Source organism: Gopherus evgoodei, chromosome 10 (assembly GCF_007399415.2).
Source record: "Gopherus evgoodei ecotype Sinaloan lineage chromosome 10, rGopEvg1_v1.p, whole genome shotgun sequence".
In the NCBI taxonomy this organism is placed as follows: domain Eukaryota; kingdom Metazoa; phylum Chordata; order Testudines; family Testudinidae; genus Gopherus; species Gopherus evgoodei.
The window spans coordinates 32,366,284-32,388,253 of record NC_044331.1 but is presented as its reverse complement, the minus strand read 5'-3'; the positions used below and the strand labels follow the sequence as shown (position 1 = coordinate 32,388,253).

The 21,970-nt window shown below is 42.0% G+C and overlaps 1 protein-coding gene across 2 annotated transcripts in view; it reads left to right on the top strand.

Moving 5' to 3' along the window:
- Positions 1–141: 141 nt before the first annotated feature.
- ANXA2 (annexin A2) overlaps positions 142–21,970 on the top strand; it is a 52,399-nt gene continuing 30,570 nt past the window's right edge. For both annotated transcript variants that reach the window (XM_030578489.1, XM_030578488.1), the window contains exons 1-3: positions 142–248; positions 7,429–7,488; positions 12,914–13,013. In XM_030578489.1, the coding sequence (XP_030434349.1) occupies positions 7,441–7,488; positions 12,914–13,013 (148 nt within the window). In that variant the 5' untranslated portion in view covers positions 142–248; positions 7,429–7,440. The remainder of the gene's footprint in view (positions 249–7,428; positions 7,489–12,913; positions 13,014–21,970) is intronic.

The window sequence follows — 21,970 nt, the reverse complement described above, 5'->3', positions numbered from 1 at the left end:
TAAACCCTGCTGTGCCCAGCCAGCGTGAGTCAAAAGGCAGATGAGTCAGAGGCAGCCTGGGATGGGTGGGGCGCCTCTCGTCAGGCTGCCGCAGGCTGGGTGAGGGGCGGGGGAGAGGCTGGGGAGTGCCAGTGGGTGGGGCTAGGCCAGACTGTAGATGTGGCTCTGTACAAAATCCCCACCCAAGCTGCCACCGTCCTCCCTCTCTGAGTCCTGAGGAGCCCGGCGCAGCCTGTGCTTTGCCCCAGGTAAGTGCGCCCCTCCCCCAGCCTGGCTGCCAATGCTAGTCCCTGCGGGGGGGTGCACCGCCTGGGCATTCACTAGGTGCGGGGGGGGTAGTTAAGAAAAACTCTCTGGGGGACTGCAGCTGAACGAGGCGGCTCCTTTTGCAGACGTTGTTCCTGAAAGGTTTGGTATTTGAAATAGACTCGCTGAGCAAAGCTCTCGGAGCAAGAAAGTTTCCCTGCCTAGTATCTGCAGGGGAGCTGGGCAGTGTAGGGCTAGGAAAAGTACAGCAGTTTCCTCTGCTAGGGACACATCCCGCCTCTGCTTCTGATGTGCAAGATGCAACTTATTTTAAGGGAGCCAGGAGGAGCTTGAAGGTAACTGTAGCTGGCTAGGAATTCCAGGGACGGGGAGAGAGGGGCCGCATAAAACAGCCTTAGGAGGCAGTAACTAGCACCTGTAATAAAGTAATTAACACAATTGCTTATGCTGCAAATACCAGAATCTCTGCTAGACTGTTAGATGTCATGGCTGTTAATCAGAGAATTAGCCAGACTGCAACGTTGGGTGTGGCCTCCAGCGGGTGGAGTGTCTCTTCCCCCTCTCTGCTTTGCTCCTTTTTTCTTTTTAAAATTTTTGCTGCACTGTTCTTTCCCCTCCCCCACCTTTTTAAGGTGATTCTCAGTGTTCTGTTGCACACTCATGTGGCTTCAGATGATCAGATCAAGTCCTGTTTTTAAACTTGTTAGTATGAAACTACCATATTGATATCTCAACATTATCCTCTTCTGGGGTGGAGAAAAAGGAGGTTCGATTAATAACCCTTACTAGGAGGAGCTGGTCCCAAACTATTAAGAAGTCACTTAAGAACTAACTCCCTTTTCTTCCCCTGTTAAAGTACATTAAATCTCTTTGAATGAATGAGTGGTTTTGCCATAGGCAAACGTCACTTTTTGACCAGCAGCTTTGCAGAGTTTATTTTAGACAGTCAGCTGAGCTTTTAACTTTCAGTTTAAATGCAAATTTGATTTAGGTATAACTAAGCTAATGTTAGACACAACAGAATAAAGTGTGACCCTGCTCCATAACCTGAGTAAATTGGCCCACTTGTGGGGCTCTGGGTTACAGAAAATGGAATACTCACGCTTGCTTTCACAGGGCGTGGTGGAGCAGTGCTACTGCAGCTTCTAGCAGTTTCTGCCCCTACACTCTTTCTATATTGGTAGCTCTAGATAACGACTGTCCATAGCTGAGCCTCACTTCTCCTCTTATACCTTCTTCCCCCCACCACACAGATATATGTGCTGTCTGCCATGGAGCACTGTAGTGTGGCTGGGGTGCAGTTCTGATTTATGCCCCCCCCCCCCCATTAGCAAAATTGCTGAGGTGGTGCTGCTCTTTGGGCCTTGTGGGTAGGTTTTGCAGTACCCCTGCTGTGGGTGTGCAAGGAATATGACTGGAGGAATACTGGGGTGCTTTCAGGGGGGCCACGTATAGATCTGGCTCATTACTGGACAGTTACAGTACAGTTTAGGATTCACTATTCATAAAAGTATTGAAACCATATGCATTAGGACTCTGAATAAAGAGCACTTTTGTACATGGAAATAAATGAAGACTGAAAGAGGTAACAGAATTACTCAAGGCTAATGTTCTATGCCACAGAGAGAGTTCAGTTGAAAGATGCACTTACTCCTATATGTGGACACTGCCTGCTTGTCCACTTACTAAGTTAAGTGGGCTCTGCAGGGTAGGTTTGTGGTAGGACAGAGATTTCCTTCTTGGGTTGATGTTGCAGGATTTGTGTTACTTCTGTTGCTTGGTTTGGTGGTACTGAACAGCCCCAGTGAGTGTATTTTTCTAGTTGCTCTTTTATGGAATGTTTTTAATAGGTTTTCCTGCAGAATCTCAGGAATATTCTATTTTAAATATAGATCTAGAGAAGTCCTAGCTTTACTGTTGGTTAAGTACTCATATGGTATAGGCAATTAGCATATTCCTGAAATGGAACGTCTGTAGCCTCTGGATTATGTAGTATTGACCTCTGGAAGAGAGTGAGTCTTAGAATATTGTGTGTTGTTAATAGATCAAAATAATGTTTTTCACGTGGCCTATGAAAAATTTTCCTTTCCAGACAGGGGCTTCATTTGCCCTCCTGAACTCTGGGTGTAGCTTGGGGACACAGCCTGACTTGCTGTATTTCCAGTTACGTTGTGTTCAAATAAATGACTTTCGGTCCTTGTTCTATTCACTTCAAAGACATTCTGTTCCTTTACTTTTTTGTGGTACTTTTCTTCCTCCTCCACACTTTTCCCCTAGCCCCTGGAGCAAAGCTCCTCTGTTGCCACACCCTGTCTTGGTTGGAAGACTTAAACCAAACGGGCTCTTGATTGTAAGAGCTTCTATTCTCTATTTCTCTGCTTCATAAGTCTGAGGACACCCTTCCTTGTCATCCATAAAAGTGGTGCACGTTTTCAGGCTAGGACAATAGGTTAGCTGTCTCCTCACATGATGATTGCTGCTTGTTTAGTTAACATCTGGCTTTTTTATTTTTTCCTGGAACCTATGCATGTTTTCTTTCATGACACATCTGAATTGTGCTCAGAAACCAAGAGCTGTGTCTAAATCAACATTAGCCGCTATAGCACTGTCACCAAATTGCCTGATGGTTGTTATGTGGGTGGGGGATCAGACACAGAGCAACAACAGTGTGGGCAATTGACCTGCAAGTATCTGAACTGTCTTCTCTAAGCAAAGAATAACTGAGAGCTCTCACTTCTCTGTGTATTATTAAAATAAAGAAAATTGTGATTCAGAATCACGATAGCCTTCTGAAGAAAAACAAATTGCTTCAGCTTGTCTACAAGTATGAAGTCTTGCCTTAAAGGTTTGGAAATAGAGGCCCAGATTCCTTCCAGTTAAATGAAGAGCAAGACCGTGCATGTGGTTTTTATTTTAAATACATCCAAATCCAAACAGTATTAGTCAGAACTTCACCAGTAACAAGGGAGTTTACTTGAGGACTGCAAGAGTATCTTGACAGACATGGGGCCAAAATTCTAATGAAGGAATTTGTGACTATCTGCACATTTATTCTGTAATTGAAGATCTTTCTCTGCAACCTTGAATTTACAGAAATCCCCATTATGCTACCAGTTTTCTTTTGATTGGCTTTTGGTTGTTATGGCATTATTTGGTAACTCCATGAACATACCATTTTCTTCTGTACAAGAGGGTGAGTTAGCTCAGTTACTGGACTTGGTTCAAGTTTTGTGTTCCAACAAGCCTGATTCAGTGTGGTTTTTATTTGATTTAGAAATGGCAGGCTTGCAAAAAGCTGCCTGGCAACTGTTGCTGTATGAAAGACTATACTGCAAATGCATTCATTTCAGCTTCCAGTGAAGCTTTTTAATTCTTTGTGGCATGCAAGACCAAAGGATTTCTTAGTCACATGTCTCGAAGATGCTCTAAAATTGACGGTCAGTACAAAGATTGCCTTGTTTGTAACATTTACTTTTATTAAGAAATAACAAGTATTTTTGGCTTTCATAATGTAACTGCCTTATCACAATTCCCATGATTAAGGCTTGTGCAAGACCTTAAGGCTTTCTCTCTCTTTCCTCTTTTTAGATGGTTGAACCTGGATTGTTCTGGATTTCTGTCCTAAGACTGATTATTTCAATGCAGTTGATGTTATCCCAAAGTTCCTCCCTTAGATACCATATCTTAATTATTCCATAGGCAAATGAGTGGAGTTAAAATTCTGTTCTTTTCTCACCTAGATTGCTCCAGACGATTTAAGGATTCTTACTGGTCTGGGTGCTTATAAGCATACAAGCTTTACAGATGCTTAAAACAAGCTAGGACAGTTAGATATGGATGAGATTACAGTAGCTATGTTACGTGAAATAATACAACAGCGTTCCTACTATTTACTGTTATAACAATTAATACATTTTATAATTAAAAAAGAACTGATACCTGGAGTACATATTGTACAGCATTCCATTTGGTATTGTTTTATCAAAGACATTGATGGGAAATAAGACAAGTTTGGAAGGAAGGAAAAATCATTCTTTACGGTTACAAAATTGTAACCATCACAATAAGCAAATCTAGCCGGGACAGCTGTAGAACAGCTGGGGCAGTTCTTTTCATTTCTGTCTTGAACTCTGGGGATTGGTCCTGCTTTGAGCATGGGATTGGACTAGATGACCTCCTGAGGTCCCTTCCAACCTTAAGATTTTATGTGACCTCTTAAGCAAGGTAGAAGAAAAAGCATTTGACAAGTAGGGAGGCTGAAGAAAAATAAACATTCATGATGTCGTCTTAGCCAAATATAATACTGTCGCTAAAAATAAGGTGCTTGGGGGGGGATATGGGCAGAGGTAGGTTTTATTTTTGTATTTAAAAAAATTCGAAGCCTTATTTCTTACCTTATGTAACTTATTACACCAGACCCCCTTTTTCAGTAATAACATTTAGTACTGCAAAGATATCTAGGGACCAATGCTTCTTTTCTTTTGAATGTTTTCCTGGCAAGATCATGTTTTTTAGCAGCACTGGCTGATTGTATCTGCTCATCCCATCTTTTGATGACCCCGCGTGACAGAGAGGGTTGTTCTTTGCTTGGTATCGACTCTTAGAACTCTCATCTGCTTTCAAGAGAGCAACACTTGGAAACTGGGTACTGTATTGTAAGGGGTTGGGATGTACTAGCTCATGGATGAGGGAGAGTTTCCAGCAATTTGGAAATGGATGAGAATTCTTCTAGAGGGAGTCCCACCGCGTATCTCTCCCGTTTGGAACCCCTGGACCTTCTCAGCTGAGCTGCCTCTGAGCTATTGACTCCCCATCAGACTCCTGAGTGCGGGGCTGGCAGTTGGAAGACTGACTGAAAGGCTGTGGGCAGGGTAGGATGTCTGGGAGCAGGGAGATGGATTAGGGGAGTGAGGTAATGGGAAGGGGAAAACTGGCAGCAGGAGGAGCATTGCCGAGGACCCAAGAGGAAGGGAGGGAGGAATTCAGAGTGAGTTCAACCTACTCTCGTTTAGTTTCTTGGTCCGGTGTACTGAGGACAAATATTCTGATCCTACATGTGCTAAATTTGTGCATGTGGGTGATGTACAGGCAATGCTATTGGTCTAAACACGAGAATGTCTAGTTTACAACACCTTAACATAGCGTAATGCCTAAGATTAGTGGTATTAGCAGGGGACTGTTTCTCGCCTATTAGCAGAAATGCCTCTGTCTAATCTAGCTAGTTCCTTTTCCCTGTCTGACGTTTCCACTAGATTTCTTGGTGCTGGAGTCCTTAGAAGGCAACTTTCAATTTTAACTGATGAAATAGTTAATGCTTATTTCAGTGGCACCATCAGAAGGTGACACAAATGGCTACATTTCTCTCCTTGCTAGTGGAATTTGGGAGTGCCTACCTTCCTGCCAGAATTTCAGGAATGCAGTGATGTTGCCCAAACTCCTTCCGTTTACACCCCTCAAAAATATTCTCCTCCTCCTCCTCTTACTCATGATGATTTAGGACCCTCCCAGTCAAACAATACTACTGCCCAGGCAAAGAAACTAAACTTGTCAGGGAAAAATGGTATAATGGCATCAGCTTGTCCAATTGAAATGTTCATTTTTGTAGTTTATAGGATCTATGCACATTAGGCTTATTTTTCATACATCTAGAAGTATGATCATATTAGGTGCTTAAAAACCAATAGTCTTTGGAACTTGGAAAATCTCGGCATGCTTAGTTTCCATCACCAAGTATTGCTGAGCCAAGGCAACAACTACCTTCTATGTTGTGAAATGGATAAGCTTTTTTTTGGCCACGGAAGCTATGCCCCACAATTATGCAGATGATCCTACTCCATTGCATTGTTCCTTTTGGGGTCTGTATTTTGTTGGGGTCCTTAGTATTTGTGATCAGATACTCCTGCTGCTCATCACTATTTGTGTCCCTGGCTTGTAATTTTTATTGTTAAGCCACTAAAGTAGCAAAGTTAGGCAAGTGTTCTGGCTCAGGTGTTCCAGATCAAATTACATCAGCTGCTTCTGTAAAATACAAATACCTTCTGTTCACAGAGGCCATTTCAAGACTTGTGATTTGAGGAATTTAGCCTCTGAGCTGCAGATTGTTTGCCTAAAGCAGTTGTTTTTAATTGCTTTTTGGCAGTTGTCTGAGCCGAGGGTACAGTTTCTCTAAAAGAAATTTGTTGATACTAAAAAAAGTTGATCAGTGTCTCTATGTTCAAAAAATCATTAATATCCTTAGTGTGGTGGTATTCTAGCAAAGCAGTCATTAATTAGAGTCATGACTCAGATCTGATTTTTAGGAAATGGCCCTCAGTTGATGAGTGGTATTGATTTTGAAATGTGTTTGAGGGTTTTTTGGTTTTTTTGGGTGGTGGGTTTTTTTTGTTTTTGTTTTTGTTTTTGGTAGGAGTTTTCTTTGACTTACTGGAGACCTGACAAGTCTGGTTTCTTTGCCTGGATAGTAGTAGTGTTTGACTGGGATGGTCGTCCTAAATCATCATGAGGAGGATTCTTTTTGAGGGGAGGAATTTAGGCAACATCACTGCATTCCTGAAACTTAATGACTGAAATTTAAAAGTGGATTTAAAAGTGGACATCAGCAAAAGTGATTAGAGTAAAAATAGTCTGCCATATAGGAGAGCGAAGGCCAATTCCTATCCAGGTGTGATGTGTGCCATTTATTGTATACTCTTGAGATACTCCCTTACTTGTTACTTCAGCTCTTGCTGCAGGGGTGGCCAACCTGTGGCTCTGGAGCCACATGCAGCTCTTGTACAGGAGGGTGGAGCTGCAGGCGCCAACTTCCCAGTGTGCCAGGGGGTGCTCACTGCTCAACCCCAAGCCTTGCCCTCACTCCACCCCTCCCCTGAGCCCTGCCTTCTCTCCTGCCCCTCTCCCTCATCTCTTGTATGCCACGAACAGCTGATTGGGAGGGAGGGGGAGGTGCAGGGAATGGGGAGGGGGTTGTTTAATGAGGGACTGCTGACCTATTAGTGTGGCTCTTTGGCAATGTACATTGGTAAATTCTGGCCCTTTCTCAGGCTCAGGTTGGCCACCCCTGTCTTGCTGGATTGTCCCAACTAGTTTAATGTGCTGTAGCATGTTGGTGTTAAAAAAAAAAAAAAATGTTTATGAAGTCTTTCTCTTTTTCTCCCTCTCCAGTTTCCTTTCAAGATGTCCACGGTTCATGAAATTCTAGGCAAGCTCAGCCTTGAGGGAGATGTAAGTATCACTGAGGAGCTAGAAAAGAGATTTGGTATGGCTTTCTCTTAAATACCTGTCTTGTTTCTTTTCCAGGATGCCTTTGTTAGGGTTGAGACTGAACTGTACTGATTATAAGGTGTGGCTATAGACTCCACATACTTGAACTGACCCAGACTAAAAGCTAAGTCAGTGATACTCCATCTCTGGTGCTAGAGACATGTGACCCATAGGGCACCACTCACATCTCTTGAGGAGTCCCTGGATTTAATTCAGGCTTCTGCAAAGCTGATGGTGTGGTCCTGGTGCTGCTTGACATGTTAAACGCAGGGAACACTGAGCAGACAGACGAGTTGATGTGACTCCTCCCTGCCTCTCCAGATGGACAGGAGCATTAGAAGCAGGAAGGGGAGAGAAACGCCCCCATAGTTTACGCCATCCAAACAACAAGAGAGGTGGAGAGGACAGAGAAAAAGACTAAGTCTGGGCCAATTCCAAAGTTGGTTGATAAGTGGTGTGAGTTAGAGCTGGTCCGGGAATGCTTTTTTTCCTGCATAATTTTTTGATGAAAATGGAAATGTTTTCATTTACGTCAGAAATGGTCAGCTTTTTGTTGAAAAACCAAAAAAATTTGAAAAACTGAAACATTTCAGTTTTTGGTTACTGAAAGTTGAAGATTAGAAAAATGTTCAATTTTGGTGGGTTCTTTGGTCAAAACACCAGATTTATTTCCCCCCCCCTCCAAAAAAAAAAAAAATCTCCATTCTCTCCCCCAAAGTCATTTTCTGTACAAAACAAAACAGTTCCCCCGCCCCCCAGTACAAGAGTCCGGACAATATTCTACCAGCTCTAGCATGAGGCCATGGATGTTTGCTTACCCCATGTCTGCATTTGTCTTAGTGTATTAGTGGAGCAGTCCCAGAAAGCCACAGGTGGCTCTGTGTGCTTCATGATGTTGCAGTGGTACATGATGATGATATCACAATGTAATAGCAGACTATTGTGCCATGAATTTGTGGTTGCCTGTGATTGCAATCAGGGAGGAAGTGAATCCCAGCTCTGCAGTTTTGACTACCTTCTTCTGGCTGGGTACATTTTCATGGCTGGTACCTGCAGAGCTGTATTGGGTAACATCAAACTTTTTTGCCTATTTTTGGCGCTTGCTCCTAATGCAAGTAAGCAGTAGAGCTGGGTTAATACTGCAAAAATATTCAGTTGACTCATAAAAAAATTTCCTTTGGCCGTTCACATCTAACCAATACAACTGAAATCCTAAATAATAGCAGAGAATTGTCAAGTCAAACGAAACATTAAAATTAACCCTCAACCAGACCCCCCCCCCCAAATCAGGTAATTTCAAGTAATGAATACTGTGACACTTCTTGGGGTTGTGAGGCACCTTGCTACCATCTGCCCTTAGTGTGAGAGCCTTGTCTGTGCTTGCTCTGGGTCAGTCCTGACTCCACCGGTCTTGGTCAACACAATGCTCCCCTCCCTACACAGACTCTGCTGTCTGTCTGCAGGTTATGGATAGGATGTTCCAACCCCCAAGCCCTCTGAGCATCTCCATTGAGTGTCCAGCCCCTGGTCCACTGGCTACTCACAATATTCACAGATTTGCTGCTCCCAAAGAAGCAGCACACTCCAGTTTCACTGAGATCACTTACTCGGATCACTGCTCCGCTTAAAACACTGCACTTTATAGTGAAAACAAGCAGCAGTTTATTTAACAAAGAGAAAAAATTAAAATGATCTCAAGCAGAAGTAATGGAAACATGTAAAATTCATTGGCTGCATTCTAGAACCTAGACATAATGAATATTTTCATTTCTTATAGATCAAGGGTCCCCCCAAAATCCTTCCAATTTTTTTCATGAGACAAAGTGTGCTGCCTGCTTGTCTCCTATGTGAAGGCTCCTGGGTGTCTCTTTGCAACCCCTGATTTACCAAAACAGTCCTTTGATCTTTATTCATCAGCCAGACACCCTCTTGCTCTGTGCTCCTTCGTACAGATTTCACAATCGCTTGTCGATTTCACAATCTTGATTATCTGTTGGCTCAGTACGTAAATAGACTTATTATGAGCCATGATGACCAGACCGAAAGATAACGTCTACTGCCCGCTGCCAGAACAGAACTTATTGAAGGTGGGTCACCTCCTGGTGACCTACCTCTAATTTCAAGGCTTCAAGGACATAATTTCCAGTGTAGATACATGACTTCTTAAGTTATCCATACAGATATTTCACAATGATTAGGATGACTAGTGAACTGCTGTCTCTGAGACCTCACGTGCCACCTTTGGTGACTTATTGAGCATTTTAACTGACCCAAGAGGATCCCTGTAAAACTCTGTGCAACCTCTGTGCCCTCTGCCAGTTGGCATCAAGAGATCTCTGGTTCATGAGGATTTTATGCTGCTCTCAAATATTCCACAAGCACTAAAAGAGGCTAGAACAGTTGTGTAAATTGTTGAATTTTAATTATTTGCACTGGTCAACCCGGTAGAGCAATTCAGCCAGTTAGCTCACACTAACAAACCAAAACAAGTCTTTCCTGCACTCATTTCCCCAAAGGGATATTTGCCTCTTGGGGTGTGCAGAGGGTACCAGTTGCACCAAAAGGAACTGAACAGATTGGTCTGACATGGTCCAGACAGTGATGTTTGTGCCTTTTGCCTCAGACCAGTAGGGAGAAAAGGTTTTTTTATACATGAAAGTTAATCCAGAGTAAGGGAAATGTGACTTCAAAGTGAATTAACTGTTCCTGACTAACTCTGTGTGGAAACTTATTCCAGACCAAGCATGCCTTATTCCAAATTAGTTTAATCTACAAAACCAATTTAGAATAAGACACTTGTATTCTGGAATAAGAGCATCCACGTATGGAGTTAATCAGGAATAGCTATTTAGAATCATAGAATAACTCCCTGCATAGATAAGCCTTCTATGAGGAGGCCCCCTTGTTCAAAGGCATAATAATGCCCATTTCTCAAGCAACTGTTCTTAAGGATGGTCCTGGTTTCTCCTGTGGAACTTGATTCAGCAGCTCTCTCCAGCCCTGCAGTATCTCAGTCTTATCCTATATATGCTCTGGAAGGAGGAAGCTGAGCTGAAGTTAAGTCTGTGACTGCTAGTAGAGTCTGTGTCCTACCACAAAGTTTTCAGAGGCAGCATTGTCTTGTGGTTAGGGGAGAGCACTGGGAATCAAGAAACCTGGATTCTCGTCGTGACTCTGCCACTGACTCAATGTGGCTTTGAGCATGTTGTTTAGGCCACAGTTTTCAAAAGTTACTTTTGATTTTGGGTTTCCAGTGTCAGCTATCTTAAAGAGACCCTGATTTTTGAAAAACGTTGAGCAGCCTTCCCCTCTGAGAATTAGGCTCCTTGAAGATTTCTCAACCTGGGCACCCAAAACCTGAGGCACTCAGTAGCACTAATTGCTTCTGAAATGTTGGCCTTAACCTCATTGTCCGCTTTGTAATGCACTATCTTTGTGAAGCATTTGGCGAGCCACAGCTGAAAGGCACTGTATAAGTGAAAAGCATTATTTCATTCTCTGCTTTGGTCTTCCTCAAACTGCCCATGTGCTTACACTTTAGGGCTGAAACTCTACCACTGGATGCACAAGCAAGACACCTGTTAAACTCAATGGAAAGTCAATGGGAACTACTTGCATATCCAAGGGCAGCATATGACTTTGAGTGCCTGAGCAATTCAGGAAGAAACAGTCATGAAACTTAAATGGGTCCTATTTTTTTCTCCATTGCAGATACCATTTGTCAGCATAATACTCAGTTCCAATGACTCACACAATGCATAGGGAGGGAATGAGATACCAAAGTGCCATCTCGCCTTACTTTTTCAAATCTAACTCTCACAGGCTAGCTGTACCAGGTTGTCCAACTATGCCAAGTTAATGAGCTGAAACATTCAAATTTGTATTGTGTAACATATGGGCTTTGTGGTAGGAATCTTTCAGGCACACAGCTTTCTCCAGGAGTGCATTAAGTTTTTCCATTGACTGTTGTTCGCAGTTAAATGCATAGATTCTGGGAAATCATGCATCCTGTGGTGTGGCTCTGGGCCAAATTCTGGCTGCTTTGATTGAAAGGGCTGTTAATAATAGGGACAAAAATGAATGTTTCTGTTCCATATTATTTTTGCTTCCCTGTCTCTGCAATGTAGCTCAGATTTTCAAAGGAGGGCACAGAGTGTATACCAGTGTTTTTTATCCTGGGTAGATAGTTGTGCAGATATATCTGTGGACAGCTTCAGTGATGCCTTGTATACATGCCCTTCTTTAACAATTTGACCTTAAAGCAGTGGTTCTCAACAGGAGGTTCATCAACTCATCTAGATATTTACCTAGTTTTACAACAGGCCACATAAAAAGCACCAGTGAAGTCAGTACAAATATCATACAATGTAGTGTTTATACTGCTTTATTGTACATTTCAGCATATAGCATATATTTATAATCATGTTGATTTATTTTATAATTATATGGTAAAAATGAGAGCGTGAGAAAGTAAGCAATTTATCAGTAATACTGTACTGCTTTTATATTTTTATGTCCAGTTTTGTAATCAAGTAGTTTTTTATGTGAGGTGAAACTTGGGGTACGCAAGACAAACCAGACACTTGAAAGGGGTACAGTGGTCTGTAAAGGTTGAGAGCCACTGCCTTGAAGAGTTCGAAGGTACAAAGGAAGTAAGTGTCTTAAGTGTCGAAAACCTTTGTCTATTATGTGAGCCCCCTGCTGGTGAATTTGGGAAGAAATCAGACCTCAGGCATTTCGGAGCTCCCTGGGTGCTTACTGGGGTGCTTTCAAGTTGCAATATACCTGGAAAATAATGAGAGATTTTTTTGATCCTGTAAAATCCATCAGCTGTGTGGAGCACAGAATTTGGTCCACTGTACATACTTATTCACTACTAATTCTGATTCCTTCCTCCACCATAGTATTATGAGTGATAGTCTGCCTTTGAGTCATTTCAGCTGTAAATTTGAATTTTCCAGGTTTTTGTCATTTTGATTCAACTTTTTTTTTTCTTTAAGTCTTTTCCATACTGACTTTTTGGAATGAATTTCTTTGAATTCCAGCCAGCACAATTTAAGTTTTTTTTAACATTTTAACGTTAATGGGTGAATTGTCCTCAGAATTACAGTGTGATTTCCACCCCCAGTGATGTTATGCCCACTTGCATGTTCTTTCTCTAATGCCAGATGCACGGCTGTGGGCGGATTCGTGGAACAGTAATACATTTAGAAGGTCAAATGCAGTGGCTCGTAGCTGAATTCGTTATGTTAATAGGATGTCCACGTGTGCATATTGGGGGGGCGGGGAAATATGACCCAATGGTACTTTACCTTTTGGGAATAATACATTAACCACAAGCTAAGTATAAGACTTTAATTTTACTTCTTTTTTTTTTCTGTCTCAGCATTCTCTTCCTCCGAGTGCATATGCCACTGTCAAGGCGTATGCCAACTTTGATGCTGACAGAGATGCTGCAGCCATTGAAACAGCCATCAAGACCAAAGGTAGGGGAAATGGGTCTGTCTCTCTCTGCTATTATACTTGCAAATGATAGAGCTGATATAATATCAATAGGTGCTGGGTTTCTTGACCTACCACTTACTGTCCTTAATCCAGGGCATTTAATTTGGGTGTTCTTCTTAATGACTTGTGCTATTGAAATCTTGGCAGGGAAAGACTTAAGACTGCCAGCAGAACAGTCTTAGAATGACATTTTGTAATTAAATCTGAATGTTTTTAGCAAAGGAAGTTTGGGCTAGTCTATAAAAATCTGCATTTCCTTCCCAAGGTTTAATCTGAACTTTGAAAAAAATGATTAAACCAATTAAACAGTGCATTTTAAATCTTTTGCCTTCTAGGATAAGGAATTCATCATTTCTTTTCCATGGAAAAATGGTCTAATATTTTGAAATGTTGGGTGTAAAAGTAAAGGGACCCAACTGGAAAGTGATATGCCACAATGGAAACAAGAACATCATTTTAGTGTTGCATAATTTGATGATTCATTATTTGCATTCAGTTAGCACCTGGTGGTCCCAACTCATTCTAGGGCCCAGTCATGCTAGGGGCTGTACAACTGTGGGAGACAGCTCCTGCCCCCAAAGAATTTACAATAGAAATTAAAGAGTCACATAGCAGATCTCTGACAGAGCTGGGAATGGAACCCTGTTCTTGTGACTCCGTCTGGTGCCGTGTCCACTGCCTCTACAAAATATTACAGCATTGAAAATGGCCTTTTATGTGGTTACCACATCTCTGCGTATAATTAAATCTCTGAACTGGACTTTTCCCATTCAGATGGTCATCTTTTATTAAAGTTAGACTGTGCCTAATCAGAGCGGTAAATAGCAAATGGGCAAGATGCTGAAATGTTACTGTATCATAGGCCCTGCCTGTGCTGCTCCTCCAACTTCTACCTGAGTTAATAACAAGCTTGTTTGGTTAGCTCTGAGCATGGCCACGAGGGTAATAGTTGTACTCCAGTCTTACAGTTTGCTGCTGATGGGTGCGGTGGCATGCACAAACTAAACAGATTGCAGGATCAGGGCTTGGTTAGTAACTGTGGTAGGTAGCCATGCATCCCCTTGATTAGAGAGCCCACTGCAGTATGATTGTCTTCCAGTAATTGATTATTGTTTTTTGCTGTGTCCTAACGTGCCTGTGTAACCAGTTTGGCAGGTTTTCCATCTTCCCTGCTCTCTGTGCAAGAAGGCGTTCAAGGCTGCTGGTTAGGGCTGGTTGAAATTTTTCCATGGAAACTGTTTTTAATGGAAAATTGGATTTTCAATAGGACTGGGTTTTTTGGAGTTTGTTTTTTTTATTTTGGTTGTAACAAGTGTCTACTTTTTGCAGAAAAATTAGAATCCGTGTCCAAACAAACAGAAAAGGCCTGGAAACCAAAATATTTTGATCTGTATTGTCTCATGGGAGTTGTAGTTTGGGTGCTTTGTGCCAATGTTCTCTGTGGACCAAGCTCCCCAGCTGCACTTCATCTCCCACAATGTAAAGTGGCTATCTGAATACTGTGGGGAGGCTGGTGCATTATGGGAGAAGTAGTCCCACTGGAGATCCCAGTTTACAAAGGAGAATGGGGAGCATGATGCACCTGAACTACAACTCGTGTTTCAGTGGCATTTCAATGTTGAAATATTTCAGTTTTTGGCTGAAATAATGTTTCAGCTTTTCACCAAAAACTCAACGTTTCCCACGGAGAAAAACCCTTTTTCCTACCGCCTCTGCTGTTGGTGCCTCTCAGTGTCTTGCTGGCGCTCTATCCCTGCTGAGGCCCTGTGGAGTGGTTGCCCAGGTTTTCACAGAATGCAGATACAAATGCAGATAGGCAGCATTGTATTTTTGTTGTGGGAAAGAACTGCCTTGTGGACACAACTCCACCCTGTCATCCCAAACTGATGGTAAAAATATTCCATTGTACCTATAGTCTGGACATGTAGGGCAGTAGCAACTTGGTCTCATCCTCCTTCATAACAAAGAAAGGGTGTGGTTAAAGAGTCTTCTCCGCTCAGGATCAGAAAACGGTTGGGTGTGGCTGGAATTGCTGAGGTTTTGCCAAGAAGCCAGAACAGAGAGGCATTAATAAAAGCTGAGCCATTTATCATCTGAAGGAAATGCTGAGTTTCATGAATCTGAACAAAGTCCTCTTTTTATTTCTCCGCATTGTGTCCAGGAAACGTAACGAATCCTGGGATTAAGCCATTGCCTGTTCCTCACAGCGTGACATTTCTATGCGAGGGAAACTTCTTAAAGTTACAAGGGTTATTTTGTAATTAGCTATCGTAAAAAAAAAAGCCACCAGAAATAATAATTTCCCTTTCTCTAAGAGCTCATCCTACCGAAGTAGGAGTGGATTTTTTTAAATCTGAAATTCACATTTGTTTTTAAAACAAACAAAGCTTCTTGCAAGAGAGGGCTGATGAAGGGTATGTGGCACTGCTGTGTATGTGTGTAGTTTTGTGTAGCTTTAATCAACAATATTTTGCAGTGCTGATTATAGGGCAACTTTTAACATTTCAAAAGTACTATGAAGCCTTCTGGATAAAGACATTTACTCTAGCATATCAAGCTGTTAACTATTGTAATTTCCATTAAATATCCTGGGAAATGGAAGGGCTTGTCTTGTCAAGAAAAGCCAGGCTAGTGTTCACTTTCTTTGAACTAGAATAATCAATTCGCTGAATTTGTTTTGACGATCTGGGGAACTGTACCAAAAGTAGTGCCTGATCCTGCAGATACATAAATAATAAGGAAACATACTCATGCATAAGTGGTGTGCAGGATTGGGCTTATATCTGTTATCCAGAAGTCGCTCAAGGTAATAATGTGTGGACTTGTAAATGAAGACTCTCTGGTTTTGATGTTGACTGTTCCATTGTAAGGACAACTACCCAAAGAGAACATGCCTAAGGGAGATAAAGCACAAGAATTCTGAAAACCTATCTTTAAAGTTCCATTTCTTTGTAGTTTGATTACTTGAATATGGAGCTTGGGCTTTTGTTGCGGTAGAAGACCAGTAGAATTTCCATTTGCCAACTCTCTAAACATATGTTTGTTTGCCATGGTATGTCTGCCAGACAAGAAATGACCTAATAGAAAAACCAGTGTAATGACAAGATTAGGAATTACTTCTGCAAACAAACAATGGAAAAGATTTGTGGGATTTTCCAGATCTTTAATAAGAGAGGCTGATCAATATTTATACACTGATAAACCTGCAGGCACCTATACGAACTTGTTTCCACCAAATATCACTGATATTTATGTATCTCAGTAATTATTGTTTGTATAGTGCTTTGAATGTATAAAATGCTGTATAAATGGATTAAGGAATTAAAAGAGAATAAGTCTATATATTCTATTTGGATTGTTTTAAGATGAGCAGAAAGCTGCAGCTTTCATAATAGACTATAAATAGCTAAGTAAACAACTGGATTATGTAGGTAACCACCCACATTGTCCAGTTCAATAAAGCATGGAAAGTTATAGTGGAGATTGTCCGTCATGGTTTCTGGCTTGAGAGCATACAGAAGAGGATTCGTTGCAGCTAAACCCACACCTTTCTTTTTGATCCCAGCGTCTGGGCACCCGTACTGCTGTGAGAACGTTGTGATACTTTTATAATTCTTGGGATACCCTTTTACCTTGTAATTATTTCATAGCAGTACTATTGAGATTGCCTCCCTCAGAGCTTGACAAATTCTGTTAGGAAACATCTGGGTGTGGTTTTGGCACTGGAGTCCTTTTTTCCTTTTCTTTTCTTTTTTTTTTTTTCCTCAGTGTTCTCTTGTTAAGGAACTAGAATGCAACAGTAAACCATTGTCAACTAATCTGAAAACTGACTACAACTAGTTCAGTTGTTGCCTAAAAATCCAAGCAGCATAAATCATACGGCCATAGTTCTCTAATTTGGTGGTAATTTATCCTACCTCTGTCTTCTACCTAAATCAAAAGCATGTGTTGTTTAACGTATAGAATGCATGCACCTTCTGTAGATTACAGAAATAGCATAGCACAAGCATTTCATCTTTCTGATTAACAGCTCGGCTTTTAGGCCAGTATATGTAAATCTGGGATTTACCTTCTGGTAGAAACGCTGGCATGTATCCCCCGGAAACTGAGCAAATCCATGCAAAAATATGACTGAGCATGTAAGAGTTTGTTGCTCTAAATATCTGATTGGCCTTGGATTAAATGCACAGAGTGCACAGCACAACTGTGAATAGTTTACTATGCAAGTCCAAAAACCTAGAGAAGAAAAAACCATCTAAAATAGAAAAGAATGAATCCAGATTACATAAAATGGCTTGTAATTAACTGCAACACAAGCCCAGAGTTAGCATAAATGCCAGTAAACCGATTACCTCTGGCTTATTCCCATGTGTAATAGGACATGTTTATTACAGAGGCCAGGCTTCAATTTTTTTACAGTATTCATTTCCTTGGGAAAGGACTGAGGAAATCATTTGGGACCTTACCATGTGCAATGTAGGTGTTAGCATAGAGCTTCACAGAAAATTGTCCAAGTACCTCTGCCTGCTGATGCATGGCTGCACATGTTACATTGGATAATACAGGTATCCAAACCTAGATGTGCATTCAGAAAGTCAGGTTAGAGAAAAACATGTAACTTGCACTGAATGTCCATGTTCTTTTTAATTAGCAAAGTATGCTTACTATTTGCGTGTGTGTGTATGTAATGCTCATATACCTGTTTAATTCATGAAAATGTGTTGTATCTATGCATACTTACAATTCAGAACAGGTAATGGAGTTGTGTGAAAAATTAATAAATTCGCAACACAAATTTTGCCTTTTTTCCTTTTGAGAATTGAGCATAGTAACTGACTCTTGAAAATAATGTTGCTGAATAATTCTTGTTCTTTGGCATACTTGTCGGCAGTTGTTTTTGATGTTTAAAATTCAAACTATGACAGACTTGTAACCTAAGTATCATGATATATTTGTTCTTTTATTGGATGAGCAGATATCTTACAGTTCTTTGTATTGAATGCTTATTTTGTGAGCACTTTCACACATTCATCTTTTCCAGAAACCAGAGGAGTGACTGTGTCCCCTAATACCTAGATTTTTCCAGAAGATTGTATTCTGTATGGGGATAGTTCTGCATGTCTGTGCATGTTAATGGTATTCTTAATATGTGAGAATAAAAGATTAAAGGGAATCTCCGTTGACATGGATTTATGAAAATCCAGCCTAGCGTGTTCTGGGAGACACTCCCTGATATCTACAAAACTGCATTTAACAAATATATTTTTGAGTGTTAATAGTAGCAGCAAAGAGATGCAGTGCTGTAATATACCTCAGAGAGAACCCTACAAAGCAAAATATAATAGGAGAAATCCTGGCCATATATATACCTCACCATTCAAATCGGATAGTCCCAAAACAGTTCAAGGAGCCTTGGGGCCAGATTTACAAAAATATATTTAGGTGCCTAAAGCTACAGTCACAATAGTAATGCTTCCCATGCACTTTGTATGGTAGAGTCATCTGATTGTCATGAAATAACACATTGGAGGTTCAGAGTTAGCACCAACTTAACTGCAAACCTGACTGAATTTATTTATAGTATTGTATTTTAGGGTTAATGCCAAAACAGCAGCCCTGGCTTCCTTCATTAACATACTAGCTTTCTCATTGGTTCACATTACCCTTAACAATTATGAATGTCATTTCTGTTTCCCCTTATCCTCCTATAAACATAAAATTTCTCATAGACTCATAGGTCAGAAGGGACCAATCTGATCATCTAGTCTGACCTCCTGCACAAGGCAGGCCACAGAACCCCACCCATCCAATTTTATAACAACCCCTAACCCAGGACCGAGTTATTGAAATCCTCATAATTGGTTTGAAGACCTCAAGCTGCATTCTCATTCTTTTATAGCTGTCAGTTAGGAAATTACATAAACTGCGCACCATCTTGTTGCTATCTGTGGTGCATTGCTAGCTTTTAAAACCATTTGGCTAACCTTGTAGTTATTTAGTTCCATCTCTGTTTGCCCCCTTCGCCCCCACCCCACCATGATCCAACCAGAGGCCTGTTCTACACTACACGTTTAAACTGATTTTAGCAGCATAAAACCGATTTAACGCTGTACTCGTCCATACTAAAGGCCCTTTATATCGATATAAAGGGCTCTTTAAATCGGTTTCTGTACTCCTCCCCGACGAGAGGAGTAGCACTAAAATCGGTATTACCATATCGGATTAGGGTTAGTGTGGCCGCAAATCGACGATATTGGCCTCTGGGCAGTATCTCACTGTGACCGCTCTGGACAGCAATCTCAGCTCGGATGCAGTGGCCAGGTAAACAGGAAAAGCCCCGTGAAATTTTGATTTTCATTTCCTGTTTGCCCACCGTGGAGCTCTGATCAGCACGGGTGGCAATGCAGTCCCAAATCCAAAAAGACCTCAAGCATGGACCGTACGGGAGATACTGGATCTGATGGCTGTATGGGGAAACAAATCTGTTCTATCAAAGCTCCATTACAGAAGACAAAATGCCAAAGCGTTTGAAAAAAAATCTACAGGCTACACAGTGCTGTGTGACAAGCGTAACGGGAAGCCAGAGACTCAAATGGATGCTCATGGAGGGAGGGAGGGGGTACTGAGGACTCCAGCTATCCCACAGTCCAGCAGTCTCCGAAAAGTATTTGCATTCTTGGCTGAGCTCCCAATGCCTGTAGGTTCAAACACATTGTCTGGTCGTTGTTCAGGGAATAGCTCGTCAATTTACTGCCCCCCCTCCACGTGAAAGAAAAGGGAAAAAAATCATTTCTTGACTGTTTTTTTAATATCACCCTATGTCTACTGAATGCGGCTGGTAGATGCGATGTTGCGGCAGTAAAGAGCAATATCCACTCCTCTTCCCTCCCCGGTGGCAAATGGTACAACATGCTTGATAACTGCTGAATACCCCTGGCTGGCCTCAGGTGCGCCTGTGTAAAAATAGGAATGATTCCTGGTCATTCCCAGTAGATGCGACAGAATGACTGGTAACCGTTTTCATCATAGCAACTGGGGGCTGACGGAGCTCAGCTCCCTTTCCTGTGTAAAGAAAAGATTCTGTCCTGCCTGGACTGTCATAGCAGTGGCATGCTGGGCTCCTCTTCCCCTGCACCGCTTAATGTCCTGCCTGGACTGTCATAGCACGGGTAGGCTGCCTCCCCCTCATTTTACCTCACTAACAAATCACTTTCTTATTCCTGCATTCTTTATAACATCATGACACAAATGGAGGGGACACTGCCACGGTAACCCAGGAAGGTTGGGGGAGAAGGGAAGCAACTGGTGGGGTTGTTGCAGGGGCACCCCCTGTGAATGGCATGTAGCTCATCATTTCTGCGGGATCTGACACGGAGCGGCTGTGCTCTTTGATACACTGCTTCTCTAGTACATTTGCCCTATATTCTAGGCAGGACTGAGTCTCCTTTTAGAAACCATAAAGGAGGGATTGACTCGGGGAGTCATTCCCAGTTTTGCTCTTGCGCCCCCGGCCGATCTTAGCCGGGGCACCCATGATAGCAGCAGACAGCACAGAAACAGATAACTGTCATCTCATTGCCAAATTACACTGGCAGCAGATGATACAGAACGACTGGTAACCAGCTTTGCTATCATGCAAAAGCAAATGAATGCTGCTGTGTAGTGCTAGAGTATCGCCTCTGTCCGCGGCATCCAGTACACGTACGGTGACTGTAAAAAAAAAAAAAAAAAAAAAAAAAAAGGCGGAACGGGCTCCATGGTTGCCGTGGTATGGCATCTGCCAGGGCAATCCAGGGAAAAAGGGCATGAAATGATTGTCTGCCATTGCTTTCCCAGAGGAAGGAATGACTGACGACATTTACCCAGAACCACCTGCGACAATGATTTTTGCCCCATCAGCCACTGGGCTCTCAACCCAGAATTCTAAGGGGCGGGGGAGACTGCGGGAACTATGGGATAGCTATGGAATAGCTACCCACAGTGCAACGCTCCGGAAATCGACTCTAGCCTCGGACCATGGACGCACACCGCCGAATTAATGTGCTTAGTGTGGCCACGTGCACTCGACTTTATACAATCTGTTTTATAAAACCGGTTTATGTAAAATTGGAATTATCCCATAGTGTAGACGTACCCAAAGTTAAAAAATTGATCTTTGTACCTACCCAAACGAGAGCTAAAACCATGGTGGCAATGGCTGTGTTTAAACAAGGTGGTTACTGGGAGTGCAATTTCCCTGACTGGGGTAGACCATTTATTTGTTTTCCCTGTATGGCTATGTGGGTGCACAGTTCACTGAAAAATCATCCCTTCTCAGCACTGTTATTGCTAGCGTGGAGTCAACCGTGGGTTGGGTAGCTGTACAAAGCCCAGTGCCCTCTTTTGATTTGAAGTACTTAAAAGTTGACGGGTTGCTGTCAAAACTGGTAAGCCTGGACAAAGTCCCGTATTCAAAGACTGCAGAGATACAATCCTCCGCCATTTCATCCAGGCTGTTCTTGAAAATTAGAGGCAAAACTGAGATTCATGATAAATAAACTGATGCACTTAAGCTGCCTCCTGCTGTAAGTGCCCCACAACTTTTTGCTGGGAGACAATCCAAGTATCTGCTGGCTTTTCTGGTACCTAGACGCTTATCAAGACAAGCCCATTCATAAGTGGCCCTTTTAAAAGTCAAAAAAAAAAGGGGGGGGGGGCAATATAAGTCAGTCTGTTCATTTACACAGCTGAGGTTTTTACTTCCTCCTTTCTTGCTGATTAAGCTGCAATGCTGAAGTCACAATGGCAGCAGCAGGCCCACTTATATGACAGAAAAAATATCAGTAGGTGAAAAGAATATTTTTTTGGTCATAAAAAGTTAAAATTTTCAACTTGAAAATGTCTGTTTTCTGAGCCTGGAAGGAGTTGTCACGCTAGAAAAAAAGTACAATATCAGAAG